The 21,867-nt window shown below is 42.0% G+C and overlaps 1 protein-coding gene across 1 annotated transcript in view; it reads right to left on the bottom strand.

Annotated features, from left to right (window-relative positions):
* The window catches only part of LOC308121349 (polypeptide N-acetylgalactosaminyltransferase 10-like), an 83,792-nt gene extending 62,723 nt beyond the window's left edge, over window positions 1–21,069 (bottom strand). The window contains exon 1 of the mRNA XM_080482530.1: window positions 20,843–21,069. Coding sequence (XP_080338656.1) covers window positions 20,843–21,001 — 159 coding nt within the window. The 5' untranslated portion in view covers window positions 21,002–21,069. The remainder of the gene's footprint in view (window positions 1–20,842) is intronic.
* Between the last annotated feature and the right edge of the window lie 798 nt (window positions 21,070–21,867).

Genomic DNA, 21,867 nt, shown 5'->3' with positions numbered 1-21,867 from the left:
GGCGAAACCTGCGGAGCTGCTCTATTTGTCGTGAGTCCCCGAAGAACATTATGAACATTTAGTGGGACGAAGCAGCTGCTGACAAGCTTCAACCTCGCGGTGTTGGTGCAGCGCTTAGCGCTCTCACTTCTCGCTGAGAGAATATTTCTTTCATTTCTAACAGGTAATAAATACACTAATGAGACGAGGGGGAAGGTCCAGGCCCCGTAGTGAAGAAATACATTATATAGAATCAACATGTTTAACCCCAATGAAGCTATTCAGTTCTCCTTTACAAAAAAACGTTTCCAAGTAAAAATAGAAAACTTTCATGGCATTTTGGTTGTCAGGTTTCATGACAGCGGAGCTGAGAGCCACTGAGAAAGCAACTTTTTGAAATTGCTTTATATTGTTGAAATGAGGGAAAGTGCAACTTTTTAAAATCACTCCCACTCCATCTTTGTAGAAACAGGGGACAATGCAACTTTTTGGAAGCCCTCCAATGTCGTCTCCATGGAAATGAGGGAAAAAGCACCTTTTGGGAAATGCTTCGATGACGTCTCCATGGAAACGGCGGAAAACGCAACATTTTGAAACACAACTTTTTGAAACATAGCTTTTTTGAATTCGATTCGATGCCGTCTCTATGGAAACGGGGACAACACAACTTTTAGAAATTTCCTCGACTCCTTGGGAACGGGTGAAACGCAGCATTTTAAAAATGCCTTACGCAGCCGGGGGCAGAAGGAGCCGAGTGGCAGAAGAGCTGGACTGTAGCCTGAAAACGCAGCAGAAAGTGTGTGTGGAGTGTATGTGGTGTGTTCATGTGTGTTGGTATGTTGTATGGTGTCAATTTAGTGCCAAAAACACAAGCGCATAAAAACTGTAATCGCGCACAGTTAGACTACTTTCTGTGCGCTGGCTGTCTCGGTCTGAGCTCGCTGTGACACCTGGGATCTTTCTGCAAGCCTTGATGTTGAGTTTTGGCACTTTGGGGGCAGGCATTGCATAGACGGCCTCGTAATCCCCCCTCCTTTCTGATTGGCCACTTTAAGCGTCACTGTTTCCCGGTCAGAGGTACAGTAGGGGCTATCAAGGCTGAGCAAGTAAAGGCCCCTGCAGACTCCCATAAGAACCCATAAGAAGAAGAAGAAAAGTTGGGCTGAGACGTCAGCCAGCTGCCGAAAAAAAAATGTTTTTGCAGAGAAAGTTTTTGTCTGAGCCGCGATGTTAGTTTGGTTATAACTGCAGGAGCGGACATCTTTGAGTGATGCGTTCAGGTGCATCCCGTAAGCCCACCCACTGACACGTTAACGAGCTGTGGGGCTCGCACAGTAGTGATGTTACAAGCTAAACATGATTAAAATATGACTGATAGTCATTAGCGAGCTGGAACACGCATGCGCAGCACACGGCAGAGCTGAAGTTTCGGCAGTGCGGCACCGACTTCGTCCCGGACGGTTGGAAAAGCCGAACCAGATTTCTTCGGCCAGAAGGAGCCGGCCAAAGAAAATGACGAGACAAGACCCCAGAGTGCCAAACCTTCTTCTTGATCTTTTGGAGAATGAATCGGCTTTTAGTCTTACATAGTTATCTCTCAGATTTCATTTGATTTTATATTGGGACCTATGTATGGAACTAGGTTGTTTTTTTTTTTACTGTGCCAGCTAAACTGACGTCTGGTCAACGCCTCACTTACCTTAATCTGGGTTGTTCACAGAAACTTAAATGTTTTTGTTTTTTTTAAGTAATAATAAAACCACAGTCATTAATTCTATTGATCGTCTGTGATTAATTATATGACCAGGAAACAGGGACGTTTAAAGTGACCAATCAGAAAGGAGAGGGGATTACGAGGCCGTCTATGCAATGCCCGCCCCCAAAGTGCCAAAACTCAACATCACCGCGTGCGGACAGATCACAGGTGTCACAGCGAGCGCAGACCGAAACAGCCAGAGCGCAGAAAGTGGTCCAACTGTGTGCAATTACAGTTTTTATGCGCTTGTGTTTTTGGCACTAAATTGATGCCAAAGTGTCAGTGTGCAATCAGTAACATGGAGAACGGTGAAACTGACTCTGTGTCTTGTCCGTCCGAAGCGCTGAACCAGAGGACTTGGGTCTCCCGTTACAGTTAATCACATTCACACATGAACGGCTGCGGCTGCCATGCAGGGCGCTCAGTCCATTCACTGGGAGCAATTCAGGTTTCAGTGTTTTGCTTAAGGGCACTTCGACTTGGGAAGGTGGGGAATCAAACAGCCTTGCGATTGAGAGACGACCACTAACAACCGAGCCACAGCCGCCCCACAACACTAATAATTACAAATAAATCTTAAACGGCTGAGAGGTTGTAGAGACAGAAGCGGTATTCAAAGCTCCCCAATGTTGTCTGATACTTTCCCATCCAGCTCGACACTTTTGAAAAACACATTCAGTTTGAATGTTGGGTTAAAACAGTGATTCCACTCCGCTGGGTGCCCTATTTGTGACATCAAAACAGGTACAAGTTGCATTGAAAAACATCCATTACCTCTGCTCTTTGTTTGTTTCTCCTCCATGCTGTGTCACCACATCGACTGTTTTTAATGGCCATTACAGCGAGGACGGCGCTTCAGCCCCACACAAAGAGGTTTGTTTTTTTCCCCTGCTGCATCGTTAATAAAGACACAGCTTAACAGTGGTGAGCAGGAGAAATATAATAGTTGCACCACAAGGCTGCGATCCATGGATTATCTCTATGAACGGCTCAATCACTAATCACAATGTACAGGGTCAGAGCGGTGGCAGGTCGGAATGGAAATTCACATTTTATGAAGCGAATCATTCAGGAGGGGAGGTGAAGAGGGGAACTTTTTCCTGCATGAGTAATCACTAATTAACTTTCATGTAGCCATTTAACAGTCTATTCATCTGTTCATCTAATGTTTGCTGCTTGAAAAGTATTTGTCCCTGGGCGGGGATAAATATTATTCCACTCTGAAGTGGTTTTATGGGTGTGTGTGTGTGTGTGTGTGTGTGTGTGTGTGTGTGTGTGTGTGTGTGTGTGTGTGTGTGTGTGTGTGTGTGTGTGTGTGTGTGTGTGTGTGTGCGTGTGCGTGTGCGTGTGCGTGTGCGTGTGTGTGTGTGAAACTGAAAGACTGCCAAAACCAGAAACCAGGTTTGATCCGGCCTCTGTCAGAGTTGAAGGACACGAGGATAAAACACTTTCTCTTTGTGGAGAGTTTAGTCGGATCACAAAGGTCTATGACGTCCAGCCGGCTTGCGGGAGATATCGTCCGCATGAGAGGTCGGGAAATGTTTGCACAGATTCCAGTTTGATAACTCAACACAGACTCAAATGGAACAGATTGACAGGTGGTCTTTATCGTCATTACGAATGGTTAAGATTGAAATAATTTCTTACAAGGGCCGAGCCGCAGCAGCGAATCTCGTCAGTAAGCTGGCAGACAGGATGCAGACTCAACAAGGACAAACTCCTCCACTGCACAGGAGCCAAAAGGTTTGTTCACATGCTTCCTCATGTAAACAAACTATATTACCCAGGACCAGCAGCACACATCAGGCGTAGACTTTAAAGAATAAAATGATGAAATGAAATAGAATAAACTACAGCGGACACTCAGTAGAGCGCAGACCTTCGCCAACGCCACATTTGTTTGAAGAACTGAGTTAGCATCGCCACCGTTAGCTCATATCAATGCTCACTAACCTGTCAGGAAGGAACATGACTGTGTGAAAATAGGGAGCGTCTCCATGGCAACAGACGCTGATCTTTGATCTCCTTCATGAGGTCCTTCTCAGGTCCCATGTAAGAGAATTTTTTTTTGCAGTTTTGGGGGATTTATTCGAAAACGGTTCGTCGTTAACGTCCCAAAATCTAATCAATGGTCCTTGGATGTTGACAAATCATCCCTGAACATTTCATGCAATTCAGTGAGTAGTTTTTGTGAGAAGCTGGTCACACACACACATACATACATACATACATACATACATACATACATACATACATACATACATACATACATACATACATACATACATACATACATACATACATACATACATACATGCAGGTAAAAACAACCTCCTCCTCCTCCTTGGTTGGCGAAGGTAAAAAGAATATAGGAATCTGGGTTCAATAGTGCAGCAATAGACAAAGAATCAATAGTCCAGTTTGATGGCGTGGGGCAGTATTCGGGCTGAGGTATATTGTTCAAGAGTCTCACAGCTTCTGGAAAGAAGCTGCACTGGAACCTTGCTGTTTTGGCCCTGATGCTGCAGAGTCTTTTATTACAATTATTGTCCATCGACTCGCTCATGTGGGGAAAAACTGTGCAGTTAGTAGTGTTACCAAAAAGTAATTTCAGTGGCTCCGAGCACCGTTGTCGTGTAAACAGGCCCCCACAAAGCAATGAAAGTTTTTTTTCCACTTGAAAATATTGTCGTGTGACAGGGGTCTCAATGATCCCCAGTTTCTTCAGTTTTTTTGTTTTTTGTTAAACTCAAGTAGCTCTGTCCTGTTTGACCTTGAGAAATCTTAAAGTCAACTGCAGAGAACTCAGAAACACAAGAATTCTTTATGAACTCCTGACCAACAAGCCTCAAACACAAGAACATCCCCTGCCAGGACCACCAGTTGGTGGAAACTCTGACTTTTTACTGTGGACATCCAGCTTCATGTACTTTCAGCAGCCACGAAATTGCAGGAAGGTTTGAAAGACATGATTAAGAATTTCTTTAGTATTTCAACATTTATAGTAGCAAAATGAAAACGCCCAATGACTCCGCCTCCAATAAATACACCTCTACTCCATCTCCATAAACAGTCAAGTGAAATGGTAACCTCGCGTAAAGGTCCAAGTTGGCCATGTCCAGTAAAAGTTCCCAATCTGTCATTGTTCTTCAGCAGAGTTCCTTGGAGAGTTCATGGTGAAAAAAATTCATTCATTCATAAATTCAAGTTTTAATGACAGGAAGCCGCTGAAAACATGCAGGAGTGTTACCCTGCAGGACGAGAAGGGCCCACCTCTGCTTAACAAGCTGATCTGTGCTAATGTAGTTAGCATGCCTGGCAATGGGTTGGCACACACACATACCCACAGAGAATAATACATTACAATATACAACTATGACAATGGGAGAATGCAGACGACCAGGATGGATTGATATTACGGTGACTGCCAGCTATAAAATTACCAAGTCCAGGCGAATGTGGACTGAGAGTCGTGACACTCTGGAGGAAACGTTCTTCTGATTGTCCGTCTACTGAGCATGTGCAGAAGAAGTATTTACTATGGCCGTGGTAAACAGGACCCGTCTATATGGAGACGGACTCAGTGTTTTCAAAAAGTTCCGTGTGTTTTCAGAGGCTCCAAGCTTCTTTGTGTAAACAGTCTTATAAAACGCATTAAAAGGGTTTCGTTTTTCACTGGAAAACGTTGCTGTGTAAACGGGACCTCAGAAAGAAACAACGTTGCATGTGAGAAAATATGGCAATTACTTTTTTTTGTTTTTTTAAAAAAAGAAAATAGATAAAAGAGAAAAAAATAGCAAAAAGGGAAAAATGAAAAAGAAATATTGCAATAAGTACATTTAATATTGTCAGGCTTCATGTGCTGTTGTGTTTTGGTTTTTTTCCTCTTCATATTCTAAAGGCTCAGCTGCCGAACAAAATTCTTGTTGAGCAGGAGAGTTCGCACTCGAACACACATCTTTGAAGCAGAGTTTTAATTGTTTTAACTGCACAGCTCATATCTCGCTTCGATTGTTTTCAGAAATACATTTCGCTGAACTTTTTCAGTAAGAAAATAGAAAGTTTTTGTCCGGGCCGGTATGTTGGCCCGATTTAAACTGAAGGAGCTGACAGCTTTTAGTGATGCATTCAGGTGCATCACATAAGTCCGAGCTCCGACATGTTAACGAGCTTCGGAACTCCCACTGTAGTGAGGCTACATGCTAAACATGATTAAAATATGGCTGATACACTCATTAGCGAGCTGTAACATGTATGTGCAGCACACGGCAGTACGTAAATACAAAACGCACATTCCCTGTCACAGACCTGAGGCGGAATGTGGACGTAAACAAGTGAAATCTAAGAGTATGCGGACCGTGGACAGACTTCGGCCCGGACGGTTGGCACTGCCGAACAAAATGTCTTGAGCCAGAGGGAGCTGGCTGAAGAAAATTACGTCATTTTGTCAGCAAGACCCTGGCGTGCCGAACTTTCTTCTTGTTCTTCTGCAGTAAACAGAAGCTTACGCGTACCAAGTTGAAAAAAAACAATGGATATTTCCCCCTCTACGCTTAAAAAAAAAATCTTAATTTACACTGACCCACATATACACCTGGTTCAGAGCTTCTATGAGCAGCCAAACCTGTAGGGGGCAGTGTAGCAAGAAGCATGAAGCCATGATAGTCAATCAGAATCCTGGAAAGAAAACAGGACGTCACGAATTGTGACGTAATTATCCGCCTTTAGATGCAAACAGAGACACAGATTTTATCCAGATCACCAGTGTGACCGGAGTTTTCAGGAATCATCGTTTGTGGTGAGTCGTAGCTGGTTTATGTGTAAATGCATATCACAGTTTTTTCAGATACCCAGGTACATGTAAACGTGGCCTTTCTTTCTTCTGTCAGGCTCCTTGGCTTCCCCTGCTCATGTTTGATTGCTGTTCGCCGCCCTGATGTCTTTCACCTGTGTCTGAGTGTGTGATTGCCATCGCCCGGTGGCTCGAGTATATAATGGGCTTGTCTTCTTTGCTCTTGTTGTCAGTCCGTATGTGTTCCTCTGTGGCTGTTGTCCTGTGTGTCAGCGCCTCAGCCTTTGTCTCTGTGTTCTGTGGGTTTACGCTCCCTACTCCCTTAATCTTGAAAATGTTTTGGCATGACTTGTTTCCCCTGCATTTGGCATTAACGTGCCTTTTTTTCCACCAACAATGTTGGTGTCTGGCATTCTGAGTCCACATCTCCTGACCCAAACATAACAATTACATCCTAGTCGTCTAATTGTCACCTGCTCCACTCAACATTTTCCAACATTTTGTGAAAACCACACTTAAAATTTTTTCCACTGACCAAAACGGAACTTGTCACAATGGATGGAAATGCCATGTTAACCTCTCCGGGATCACCTTTTCTGCTCAGACCGGCCTCATTGTGCTTTGTAAAGAGGTGTGTTTTTTTTTTTTTTTTTTTACTCTTTAGACGGAGAAACCTTTCCCCACAGAAGTGATGGCCAAATCAGAACGAAATGCCAGCGACTCTCCGATATCTCACCTGTACTTTTCAATCTTGAAAAAAGGTTAAAGGATGAAGGGGTTTGACTGCTCTTTTCTTCATCTGCTGTCACGGCTGTCGCCGCTCAGCCTCCAAATGTCACGTGTCCCTCTGAGGAATATTTTCTCAGACGTATTGGTAATTCTCTCACCATGACAGACTTGAGGGCCTGTTAACGCAATGGTTTCAGAAGAAAATGCTAAACATTCGTTGCATCTTGGGGGGGGGGGGGTGTACAGAGCCACTGAAAACACAACTTTTTTAAAACGGCTCGGGCACCATCATCCTGTTCTTCTTTTGGGTTTAACGGCAGTTTGCATCCATAAAGTTGCATTACCGCCACCTGCTGGTTTTATCGATCTACATTGTTTACCACCGCTCTCGTTGTCCCTGATGACGGTTTCCCTCTCTCTCTCTCTCTCTCTCCAATCGGCAGATTTTTCATCCCCGAGAACTGTTTCTATTCTTCTTTATTTGGGTTCAACAGCAGTTGGCATCTGTGAAGTTGCACTACAGCCATCTGCCAGTTCCAGCTAGTCCATACTATTCCCAAGGAAGGAAGGAAGGAACCTCGTCTGTTGATGTCTCCGTCATCCTTACGCTGTATGTGCACCTCGGCAGTAGTAAACAGTACAGCCACTGAAAACACAACTTTTTGGAAACAGCTCCCACGGCCGAACTTTACAAATGCGCTCTGACTCTGTCGCCATGGAAATGGGATGAAACGCAACTTTTCAAAAACACCCTGACTCCGTCTCTGTGGAAACGGGAGGAAAACGCAATTTTCCGAAAACACTCCGAATCTGTCGCCATGGAAATGGGAGGAAACACAACTTTTGGAAACATTGACTCTGACGTCATGGAACTGGGGAGGGGGGAACTTTCTGAAAATCCCCTCGACTCTGTTGCCATGGAAATGGGAGTTGACGGTTCAGTAGGTGAACAAAGTTTCCTCCGTGGTGTCATGACCTGTCCATATTCCCCTGGGACTTGGTACTTTTATTTTGACAGTCACCGTAATAACGATCCAAATTGGTCGTCTGTCCACTAGAAAGTCCGTGTTCTCCCGTTGTTGATGTTTAGAGCAGATTGTTCTCCGCTGCATGTGTGTTTGGTTTCATCACAGAAACAACGCCGACTCAAGCTGACATGTAGACCGACATTGTTTCAGGTCTTAGACTTTGTATGCAAGCTGCTATACAAACTGAGAATATCCCACAACTGTCAATAGTTTTTAATTGTCATAATAAAAACATATCTGCAGAAATAAACAATATGCATTTGTGTTTGCACACGTCAGCTGCTGTCGATAAAATACTGTTCGCTTTCTCTCGAGTTTCCCTCTGAAAAGAACTCTAAAAAAGTTGGAAGAGGTGCAGCATTAATAATGACTGACACAAGTTTAATGCCCACGGGGAAGGAAGCAGGATCTACACACATCTGCTGCTGTGCAGTCATGAATATATTCTCTTCATATACCAGGCACATTTTTCAGTTACACCTATGTACAATACTTATGTTATGTAAAGATTTTGTGTGGATTTGAATTGGATTTGGACCAATCAAAGAAAAGTGGCACTTTACAGTTTGTTTGCTTTTTCATGTTAAATAGAAATGTATTCTATCCATGAACACTTGTGTGAGATAAGCAATGTACATCTTTTGTTATGCTCATAGAAATGAAATAATAGGACTATTAATTCAATAATTTAAAAAACGAATAATTCAGTAATTAAATATATTCATCAATCATCAGGAATGTATGAATTATAATTGCCTACGGACGCGTGTTGCATTTTCCAATGTTGTATTCATGTAATTGTACATCACATGTACAGCTGAACAATGCTCTGATTTCTGAATACTACACAGAGTTCCTCCATACCAGTCATTTATTTTATCATAGCCTTGACAGGGGCAGGAAGGGAGAGAGGATAATTTCATACCTGACTTACTGTGTCATTCATAGAGGTTTTCTGCCTTGAGGCGATCCAAAAACCTTTTTCCCTCGAGGAAAAAAACCCGTCAGCTACATTTCTCTGAGGTTAAACTTTCCATTTTAGGTATAAGCTGCCGCCCACTTTTGCACCACCCTCAGTAAATAGGTCAAATTATTTTCTGTCTCAAAGGTGATGATTGAAATAAAATCTGAATGTATTTCTGTAAATCAGGACGATTGATCAAAGTCGCCATGAGCAACCACGAGTTGCTGGACTTTCTTTCCACCGTGTTCTCGCTTGTAAACTCACTCTCAGATCTTTTCTTCACAAATACGAGTGAACAAGAAAAGACAGAGGACCCCTATTGGACTGCCTTTGTTTGGTGTTGAGGACATGCTGGTATCACCAGCAGAGCGGCGCCACTGATAAGAAGCGAGCCGCTCGTTCTCTCTCTGAGGAAGATGAATCGGACCAAGTTGGGTCAATACCTTCATCGCGTGGTTCCTCTCGTCGTGACGGAGGCTTGAAGTGAGAAGGGGAAGCTTTTCTCTTCCTTTTTCTTCCTGTTCCATTAGATCACAGAACCCCAAAGACTTAGTCACCTGCGTTTCCTTTTTTCACCTCACCTTCTGCTCCTCCTCCTCCATGTCTACCCGCTACACACACACACACACACACACACACACACACACACACACACACACACACACACACACACCCATAAAACCACTTCATAGTGGAATAATATTTATCCCCGACTGATGAAATGACTGATATGTGGCTGAGCAGCCTCATAAGCACTAAACACGGATCCTTCAATAGCAATGACTTTGAACTACAGAAGCTCATCTGTTGAATCTACATTACTCTCATTAACGGGCAACCCAAGACCAAGACCCTGCCCCTGGTCCACCATAGACAATGGCCCCTGCAGACTGGGAACACCCAAGAAAAGCTCCAGTTCTGGAGGCGCAGTCACTTGGCTGTCACAATCTGGCCCTTGTCAAACTCAATCAAATCCTCACCGTTGAGGAAAAATGTTCTAAAAGAGCCACCTATAACCAAAAAGTAATTAACTGACTCCAATCCTACGTCTGCAAAGCTGGTAAGGCTTATTTTTGGTCAAAGATCTTTTTCTCTCCTTCTATCGCCAAATCGTCAAATCTCAACCGGAACAGCAGAAAGTCTCCACAAGTTTTTTCCTGTCCTGCTTACTGATGTGGAATTGTTGGTTTTTCACTGTAAAAGTGTCTTGAAATGACTGTGTTGTATTTAGCGCTACATAAGTCAAACTGAATTAAAGGGTGTTGGAGTCGATGCAAGCTAACGCATGCACCACGTCAACGTACGATCACTTAATCAAACAGATGCGGATTGTGAGCGGAAGCATCCTGAGGAATCACGCATCTGTCAAGGCGTCGGGTTTGAACCAGGATCCTTCTTAACTCCGGCCTCCTGTCCCACTTTGCTGCCCTGCAGCTAATATGTCAGTAGATAATTCTCTTTTAACATATTCTGCAAAACCAGAGCATCATTGTAATCTTTCTTAAGCCATGAGTTCCAAAAAAAAAAATAAAAGATCTGTTTTAGCTTTCATCTCTTTCCGGGCAGATTTAAAGCTGCACATGCAAAAAAAAGAAGAAAAAATTGCTTGAGGCTAAGCAACCCTGTTGTGACATGCAGGCAGATCCCTCCAGGCGTCTGCTCTCTGTCGGAGTGAGACGGAAGCTCGAGGCGGAGGACCTCCAGGCAGAAGCCCCCGCAGCGAGGCACTCCAAAACATCCCTCAAAGACGAGCGCACCAAGGCCACTGCACAGTCCATTATCTCCCAAAAGGAGTCATTATCCAGAGTCTTGCTGAGCTGGAGAGCCGGCAGAGGGCCGGAGAGAGGCCGGGACTGGAGGAGTCCTCCGCCTCCCGCGGTCTCAGACTCTCTGCTCCGACGTCGGAGGGATTACGGTACGAACGGGGGTCTTTACAAAATGTTTAGACGGTACACCACTGCCACCAAACAACAAACAAAAGGGTTCCAACATAAAGGCTCGTGGTTCTTTCTAACATTAACAGTTGCGGAGATGAAAACACGAGAACTCTACGGGGTGGATTTTGCAAACCAACTTGTTTGCATGTAGCGTGTTTTGCTCTCGTCTCTCAGATGCTCCAGAAACGATAAAAAGACGAGCCGTGGAGCAAAAGATCAGACGACCACAAGACCTTTTTGTGTTCTGTGGACTATATTTCCAACTAACCAACTGACTGTCTGTTGCTTTGAAAACATTTTGAAGATTGTAGGCTCAATAAAATAAATTTTTCCTGATGTACTGGTGGATCATGGTACAGATGTCGACCTTATAATCCCCCCAACACTGAAGGCAAAATGCACAGATTGTACTCAGACCCACCGCGCTGAGGGTCCGGCAGTAAACTGGCACAGCTGTGTTGGCACGTCTGGGATCACGGACCTCCATGGCTCTGGTCCAAAGGCTCACGAGCTGTTCAAATAAGCTCCTTATTATCATGTCTGAGGGCGACGGAGGCCTCGGGAAAAACGGCACAGGAATACGGTATGGTGGACGTTAAGCTCTGTGACTTGGACCTGCCAGCTTGGATTCATCATTTCATTTAGCCGACGCTCGCTGCTCTGCACGGCCTCTGAAGTAAACTGAGCTCTGAGAAAAAGAGTTGTGTTGTATTTCAATCCCAAATTTTCAACTTGAATACTAGAAATGCTTTATCTATCTATCTATCTATCTATCTATCTATCTATCTATCTATCTATCTATCTATCTATCTATCTATCTATCTATCTATCTATCTATCTATCTATCTATCTATCTATCTATCTATCTATCTATCTATCTATCTATCTATCTATCTGCACAAATATAACATAATATATCACTCTATATCTAAAGGGCTTCCTATGAATTGAGCTTAATTCGTCTGACAAAACAATCTCTTAAGATCATTTTAAGAGGCTGTTTATATAAATGTATTTATGCCTGTTGAGCTAAATCAGCAATTTAAGAGCGAGACTAACCACATTCTGTGTTGCACTAACAAATTCAGGTTTTATTTGTACTACTTTTTTTCATTAGTACAAATGCTTTATCGTTTTTTTTTTAATTTGATTAAATTAAAATAAAGTGGGTTTCTGCTCGTTATATAAAAGTCTATATTGTCTTTCATTATGTCTTTTTCTCTTGTCAAGTTTTTGTTTAGTTTTTTCAGTCTGAAGACCAGAAACCACCTTAAACGCTACCCTGCATGAAACATCATGTAGCTCTGCTTCCCCACAGTAGGGGGCAGTGGCAACGCCATTTTTGGATTCTGTAACTGGAAGGTTTGGCGAGAGCGTGTTCTTAGCCCATTGCCCAGCTCCTGACCCGGAGGGCAGGTGATCACCCTTCGACCTGTTCGGCATGGCGGCCCGACCAGGAGCATAATACTCCAGCCGCCATGGCGCCAACGGTCCTGGAGACACCCCACAGCAACACAGTGATCCCATCGGGTTAGACCCTGAGTCAAAACTGATGGGATGTTCAAGTTTTACTTGCAGTCGTCTCTCCCTCCCTCAGCAGACCTTACCAGACTACAGACTTCTTCTTTCAACACACTGAGAGGACAAATGTTTCGTCCAACCGGCTCACTTTGATCCGGCGTCCAGCACCTTTCTGGACTGCACACGCTCCGCCATCTGAAACGACCTCCTCCTCCTAAACCGGGTCCTGAGAAAGAGAGCGCCTGTTCCGTCTCTGCACTACAGCGATCAATGCCCGATGGAAAGAGGAGCAGATCGATCGCCGAAGCACGAAGAGCCGTCAATACTCTGAAAGACATTTAATCCACACGCCTGACCATGGCAGCTCTATCCTTAAGCTCTTTTTGTTTGTTTTCAATATTAAACGGTCTACGAAATAAAGGAAACTCATCTCGAGGGAAGATAAACATGTGAATCATCTGCAAAAGGTTTTTCCCTGAGAAAGAAGCCTCCTTCGACTCCAGCTGGTGATTAATCTGATCTGTTTTAGCCAGATAAAACAAATGAATAGATTCATACTGAGAACTGGAGGAGCATTGAAAAAACATATATGTGCAACAAAAATGTACTTTGCTTCAAAGAATTGGAAAAAAAATCATAAATCATTTATTCTTGTTTTTAGGATTTTTTGAAATGATTGAATTGGTTGGTGAGTTGGCCTGTTAGAATGTCTTTTTATTTAATCTTTTGCTTTGGCAGATAATTGATTTTCACATTTTTTGTATAATTCCTGGCTTTTTCCCCGCAACTCTGACATTTCCTTTCATTAACTCAGAAGAAATTCAACCTCTTAAGGATTGTAATCAGGTTTCTTACCTCTGATTTTATGAAAAGGAGCTGTTCATTTTTATGCTGCACCTCCGTGAACCTCGTAAGATTTTACTCCCAAATTGTGAAAAAATTCATTTTCTCTCCAACTGTAACTAAAATTCCAGCTCCACTTGAAAGGCTGCTGCTTAGAAAAAAACACACAGTGCCGTGCAAAGATGTTGGCAAGGAATAAGTTTATATTTTTGGTAAAAAAAATTCACATTTGTTACAATCGCAGGTCTAAGAAGGGTTCGATCATGTTTTCAGGCAAAAAAGAAACGTTTGTTGAGTGTTGGGGGGGGTAAATAGTAAATAGTTCTTCTGCACATGCATGACGAGATCAACAATAACAACTGTGGTGGCCTCCAGAATGTCATGACAGTTATGTCACCATGACAACAGCCATCTGGAAACCCCCTCACACTGTGGAACATCAGTCTTTAGATTTTAAACCTTTGCCGAGGTTTTTTTTTCTGAAATTAAGTTACTGCACATGCACACAGCCGCCATAGTAAAGAGTTCTTCTGCACATGCTCAGTAGCTGGCCAATCAGAACAAAGTCTCCTCCGTGGTGTCATGACTCCCAGTCCATATTCTCCTGGGACTTGGTACTTTTATTTTGACAGTCACCATAATAACAATCCAACTTGGTCGTCTGTCCACTAGAATGTCTGTGTTCTCTCGTTGTTAATGTTCTGTCGTGGACTGGCTTCACTACAGAAACAACCAACAGCGCCAACTTGTGGCCTGGCATGCTAACTACATTGTGTTCAGTGTTTCCTCTGTTTCCATGGAAACGGACATCATTTTCAAAACAGTGTTGTGTAAAAACAAACATTTTCTAAAATGAAAATGCTAAAAGGATGTGTTTTCACTTGAAACGTTGTCGTGGAAACGGGACCCAACAACGCAGAGAGCTTCAAAATCAAGAAACCGTGGGCAAATATCAATCTGGATTAAGATATTCAAGTTGAGACTGTGCCAGCGTCTGTAGCTAACGTGGATCTGGTATCAGAATCAGAATCTTTTATTGTGGTATGACGACAGCTTCACTAACCAATAGTAAGGGAGAGGCGTTTTTTGCCACCAAACTAAAACAAAGATGTCATTCTCTCTGGATAAATAAATCTTTAAAAAAAAAAAAACATCCCATGAATGTTCATTTTATATTCCGTCTCATCCGAACACATCACTGGGAGATCCTCCGCATGTGAACGAGGCCGCCGCTCATCGTGTCTGTATTTAATCGACTCTGATCTCATTGTGATGGTTTAAGAAGTGTGTTGTCTGCAAGCGGAGCCGACAGAAAGCAACAAGGGGGAAAAGAAAATATCGGCTACAAATGTCTCTAACAAGACTTATGTGGGAAAAGGCTGAATGGGATTAGAGTATTGATTTTTATCTACTTCAGTGAAGCCATATCGGCCCACGGGGAGCATTCAAACACACAACACAGACACATATTGTTCCTTCCTTTTCCCTTATTTGTCGTTTGTTCTATTTGTCTGCTGCTATTAAAACTTTACAAACATAAGAAGAAGAGATTAATGTTTGTATCAGTTTCCTTCAGTGTAAACAAGGTTTTCTGTTATTATTAGGAGTTGAAATAATACATATGAGAGGCTGGGACTGCTTTGGCTTTCTCACTACAAACACAAATTCACCGACCTGAGACTCCAACCAGCGCCAGCGTTACTTTCCACGGTGCTGAAGAACAGATGGCTCACGTCACACAGACGTCCCCTTAAAGCTAATTACAGGCTGAACTGACACAAACGGCACTGCACCGATCCCGCACGGAGCTTCTCCACTTCCTCACAAACAAACCTGCAATCGTGATGTTTACTTGGGTCGTCGGAAAGTTGTAAACACTTAGTTCCTTTTAAAGTGAATATTAATGAATTTTGTTATATAAACAGTTTCTGTAGGAGGTTTCAGTCATTCAGACAGTTTTGATAAACTAGTCCATGAGCTCCATTAAACATGTATTATATGGACCATATTTAGACTAATATATCATTTGTGGAATATGAACTTTATCAGATTATGTTTATTGACATTTGAAAGACAAAACAAAGAGGAGCAGATAACTATTTTTCCTCAGACCTTGAATATAAGACCAATTCAGACCAATTCCCCAGTATAACTAACTGATATCTTATATTCAGACCAATACGACAATTCCCCTGATGTTCTTGTTAATTCTGAAGTTACAGAAAGATTTGTTCTGTTTGAAACCTGCCCAACAAAGGGTTTAATCAGTGGGACATGAAAGCATAAGAAGATGGGGAAACCGATGCATTTGTGGTTAAAATGTGAGATATCTTCTCTCTGGTTGATATAAAACTACTTTTGAGGATACTTGAGAACAAATGAGCATTTATTTATCATCGAGCAAAGCTTGAATAAAATCATTTATCTGACTGCGGACGTTGGTTTCTCTCCATCATAATTTGAAATGAAGCTGTCGCAGCACAAACATTAAGACTTATGGGAAACTGTGAGCGACCAAAAGTCTTTAGACTGGAACACAGCGAGAACACGCAAACTCCACACAGAAAACCTCTGGTTCAGATTCAAACCCGGGTCCTGCTGCTGCGAGGCACCATGCCGACCACTGCACCAACACGCCACCTCTGAATAAGTGAAAGATACCCGTGCTGTTATTCGTGTCTGTAGCGAAACATCTCAGCCCCGTTTTATAAAAACTTTCTGTTTACACGACAACGATGCTCAGAGCCACTGAAAACGCAACTTTTTGAAAACGCTGCTACCGCACATGCACACCACAGCCATAGTAAATAGTTCTTCGGCACAAAGCGCCACTTTTTGTAAATGCTACGACTACATCTCTGCGTATATGCTGAAAAACACAACTTTTCAAAAATGCTCATGTTCTGTCTCCTTGACTGCCATAGTAACTAGGGCTTCTGCACATGCTCAGTAGAGACAATCAGAACAACGTTTCCTCCGTAGTGTCACGACTCCCAGTTCATATTCTCCCGGACTTGGTAGTTTTTTGTTTTTTTTTATAATGTCCGTGTTCTCCCATTGTTATTGCTGTGTGTGTGGTTTCATTACAAAAACTGTCTAAAAGCACCCACTAGTGGTCCAACATGCGAACTACACCGTTTTCAAAACACTGCCGTTTAAACACAAAACTTTCCTTCAAACGATGCGTTTTCACATGAAACTTTGCGTAAACAGGGTCTGAAACAAGCGATTCTGATGCAGCGTGAGCGGCTGAGAAACAAGAACTGGGTCAGAAAACATTGATCATTTCTCTGTAAAGTAAAAGAAAAGGCAGACGGTAAATCAGTGAGACTGAAGATGATCAATTCTAATCACTCGCTCTCATCTGCTGTGGTGAGACGGTGGGAATGGGAGTGAAGGATCGATGCAGACGTCAATAGGAGGAAAGTCATGATGAGGATGAATCACGACTGGACTGAACGGAACAACATCGCCTGTTTTAATGCTGCTCAGTCATGCATGGCTTTTTACAGACGGAGAGTTAAAAACATCTTTAAATCCTTTTGAGGTCATTTTGAGCAAAATGCAAAGATTTCCTGTTTAAGATCTAGAATCAGGACGTGCATGTATACGAGTCGATAATTGCAGTTATTTGTAGATTTCTAAGTGAGAGCTGTAAATGCCTGTATCGACAAAATATGAAATATATTTAAAATATATATTACACTAACATCTGCAGCAGTGCAGATGCATAACTCCCTTCACAGCTGGATGCAACCTGATACTCAAATATTGAAGAGACAAGAAAATGTGCTGCAGAAAAATATGTGGGGGGAAAATCTGAGTCAATGCCTCGATGAAACTTCATGTTGAGATCACATTAGTCTCATTTGAGTGGAAATATAAACAGTTTGTGGTTATTTCAAGATTCAGAATGTGCTTGAAATAGAAAAACAGGCTCAACTCAGTGACATAGCATATATTTGAAGTATGTGAGCACAAGCTGTGTCTGTATACATTCACAGGACGACATTAGTCACCGATAATGAGCCCATCATTTACTATATTTATATACTAATATCTAAATCTATTTCCTGTGGGCTCACCACCTGCAGGAAGGTTCTTAATCGGTGCAATGTGATCTGGGTGACGGTGCTCAGACTGCCACCCCCGCGACCCGGAAACGGGTAAGCGGGAGAAAATGGATGGATGGATGGATCTAAATCCACGCACAACTCAATGTACAACCTCATCCTGACATTTCACAGGAAAACTACCAAAGAAAACCCATTTAATCTGCAGAAATACACGTGAGAAATGGATTTGGCTCATTAAAATGCTAAAGTTTTTATAAAGGTGGGTTGAATCTCACTTAATTATTTGTTGAAACTTAAAAACTTATTCACATATAAACAATATAATGTAGATTCTCCCACTTAAATTAGATTACGATTCAGAATGTGAGCCTCGCTTTATGAAGTAGACTAGCAGACACAACACGATGGATAATTCCACGTCTGTATGGATTTACAGCACAACAACCAGCCATAACCTTTTTATTCTATATTTATAAACTAATATCTAAAGCGATGCACATGCTCAACTCGGTGTACAACCCGATACCGACGTTTTAAAGAAATATAACCAACGAAAGCAGCTTTGTCGAGCAGCAATGTTGTATTTGGCTCCTAAACTTCTTCTGACGGAGGGTTGAATCTTATTTAATGCCTCATGGAAACTGAAACATGTTTGCCTAATCATCTTGAGTCTGAATCGAGTGGAAAAACAAATGTATCACGCTTTAAATGCTAACCACATTGTGAATGTGACACACACACACACACACACACACACACACACACACACACACACACACACACACACACACGCGGTATATTCCCAGCCTTTCATGGTGATACGCAGACACTGTAAACATGCAGACTAATTTAAAAAGATTGATTCTACTTATTGACTATGAGGGGCTTTTTTTTTTTTTTTTTTCATCCGAGTCAGTCAAGGAGGAAAATTACTTCATCCAACCAATCATAAATGATTGATTTCAACACAAAAACAAAATGCTAACAGTGTGACAATTTGCTGCTTTAATCAATGTTACATTACAGTGAACACAATGAGAATGAGAGCATGGGAAGGTTTTTTTTTTTCTTTACAGGTGAGACACGTTAGTGGCGGCAGATGGAAGACTGAAGGCATTTTAACATTAAAAAAGCAGCTTCTTAATACTGCCTCCGCTCTTGACAAGGTGTTTGTGATTAATAATTATCTACTTAATAAACTAGAAGTGATATGGATTCTATCAAACTAAAGATTATTTTAGTCCTAAAAGCCCGTGAATCAAAAAGTGTCTGAAATGCAGCAGATCTACAAATCTTATGTTCCAACCCAGACGCCTGCAACCTTCCGCTCTGGAGCCACATGAGGCTCTACAGCCCTTCTGTCGTGGCTCCCTGAAGGGTTTGGAAAAGTTTTATAGTAGTAAACATCCTTAATTACTCACCAGACTCAAAAAGACTCGTATGTCATCGCAGTCACATCGAGGAAACGTGTTTAAAGCGAACTGCGTTTGGGGTTTAATTATCCTCTAATACCAGTGACTGATCAGCACGGCGCGACACGTAAACTCTGTTTGCATCTCAATAGAAAGATTTTGATTTAAAAAAAAAAAAATCAAAAATGGCTTTAAAAAAACTGCTCAAAGCCCCCCCTCAAAAAAAATTTAAATCACAAAAAAAATGTGTAAAGAAAAAAGGCTAAGAATAAAGAAATATTGAAATTTAAATAAAATGACTAAAATCGGGGGGCAGCTCAGTGTAAACCATCAAAGAATGAAGAAAGGAAGAAAAACATTCCAAAAAGACTCAAATAAAACAAAACCCATCCAAGTGTTTTTAAAAAGAAGTGAAACTGATATAACCCAGCGACAAAAACAGTTAAAAATCTAATAAAATCCTTTCTATAGTTCACCAGTGGAATTCAGTGCAACATAAGACAGTTTCTGTAGAAATGACAAAACTGTACAATTTCAAGCAGTGATATCGTCAAAGCAACATGATTTGTGGCTCCACGTGAATTTGATTTGCTGGAAAGTGACAGAAATGGCTCTTTTGGCCATAAAGGTTGCAGAGTTCTATTCTAACCTGATTGTTTCCAATCAATCATAAGATCACTTGATCATCACATTGATCAGCAATACACCAACGGCAGGACTCATTCCTCTTGTGATTAAATACCAACTGCACGCTGATGGTGAACTGCTATATGAGACTTATGAGCTGCAGCTCAGACTAAAGAAATGACCATAAAGGGAAAATAAGGGAAAAGCAGTGACTCGAGGCAGAAAAGCCAAAAACTGAAATATTTTTTACACTTCTGCTGTTGGAGGCGTCTCATAACAGTCTCTAAGGATATCGCTCCATTCATTGATTCTTTTCAGATTTACACCAAAACTCATTACAAATAAGCCTTTTAAAGTTGTTGTTTTTTTTATAACCTCACATTGACTAATAAAAACCCACATATGTGTAACCCTCAGCTCCAGAGCTGCAAGTGTTTGTTCTCTGCAGTGGATCTTTCTTAAAGTCACATGTTTAAAAGAGGCTATTTTTATGTATATTGACAGTTGTCGTTATCCTGAGCTTTGATTTTTACCAGAAAATATTTCCGAGTTGTAATTCTTTAAATTAAAAATGCCGAATTTTGCTAAAATTATTCAAAACCTGCTCTATCTATCTATCTATCTATCTATCTATCTATCTATCTATCTATCTATCTATCTATCTATCTATCTATCTATCTATCTATCTATCTATCTATCTATCTATCTATCTATCTATCTATCTATCTATCTATCTATCTAAGCTTCCAGCCAACTTTTTAAGTTGAGTTAAGGATGACAAATGATGTTTATTGAAAGCTTGTAGTGATCTTTGCGCACAGTCTGCGCTCTCCATGGTGCTGAAGCTCGTCCAGTTGCAAGACTCACGTTACTGTTTGTCATTAACTCCAAAGAAAAACCCCAACACATTTTGAATAAAGATCCTCTTCCTACTTTAAAGTGAAATCTAAAGCTGTTTCTGCTGAAATTCACACTTAAGTCAGGTGCAGTCACCTGTGTGACTGCGTTTTTTTACGCAAATGTGATTGAAGCAGGATCAAAAAAGAAAAATGGAAAGAAAAAATTTAATTAAACAAAAGACAAGGTGGCAGTTGGTCCAAATGTCTTTCCCTGGGAGGATTTGGAGTGTAAAGATCGACCCATGTGGAGAACCATCCCCGCGCTCTGCGTGTCCTTACCTGCACGGGGGGCAATCCGCCCGGACCCTCCACGGCGTCGGGCGAGTTGTCGAAGACCCGGTCCCGGTACAAGGACCACAGCCCGACGTTCGGCAGGAAGAGCAGAGCCGCGATGAGCAGCCCGGCGACCTGCAGCAGCCTCTTCTCCTTCCGCCTCATCTCTCCGGGAGAAGGCGAGCGAAGCGGCGGCGGCTTTACGCACTAGAGAGAGACAGAGGAGTGACTCCGCGCGCCTCTGGAGCGCGCACAACTTTTACCCACACTGAAGTCAAGCTGCGGCAAGGAGCACTGGCAGGAGAGACATCCGCTCAAAGATTTCAAGTTAAAATACCAGGAACGGCACCCTGGATATTTTCTAGTCTATTTATTGTTTACTTCTCAAACACCTTCCAGCGATGAAGAAGTAAATTAAGATAGAAATCTGGTGATCAGCAGTTCCTAATTGCACAATTAGTTAAAGTAGGATAGATCAGGGGTCTGTAACCTGCAGCTCTGGAGCCACATATGGCTCTTTAGCCCTTCTGTTGTGGTTCTCTGAAGCTTTCATTATACCTAAATAAAAATGTAATCTTGTTTTCACTTTCATTTGAACTCTTGGCTAAAAGGGATTTTTGAAAAAGACACAACTGAAATGGCAAAAATGGGCGGGTTGGGGGGGGTCGAGGGGCGGGTTAACTCAAACCACAAGAAATGGAGGAAAAACTGCTAAAACAGCTTTTAAAAACCCTTAAAGTGACGAGGATTTCTAAAAGGAAAAACATCTTAAAAATGGGACGCGCACACACACACACACACACACACACACACACACACACACACACACACACACACACACACAGTGAAACTGTAAACAGCTTTTTATAGAAAATAGCCAAAATGGTTTAAACAGCCAAAATGTCAAAATTGACTTTAAAAAAAAGCTGAAAGAAAGGTTGAAACCTCTAAAATCAGGAACAACAACAGCTGAAAATAGAATAAAATGTTTACCATCCTAAATTGTAGTTGAAACTTCCACAACTGTCACA

This window comes from Lipophrys pholis, assembly GCF_963383615.2.
Source record: "Lipophrys pholis genome assembly, chromosome: 16".
NCBI classification, from domain to species: Eukaryota; Metazoa; Chordata; class Actinopteri; order Blenniiformes; family Blenniidae; genus Lipophrys; species Lipophrys pholis.
The sequence above is the reverse complement of the archived record's forward strand: the minus strand, read 5'-3'. Positions and strand labels throughout refer to the sequence as shown.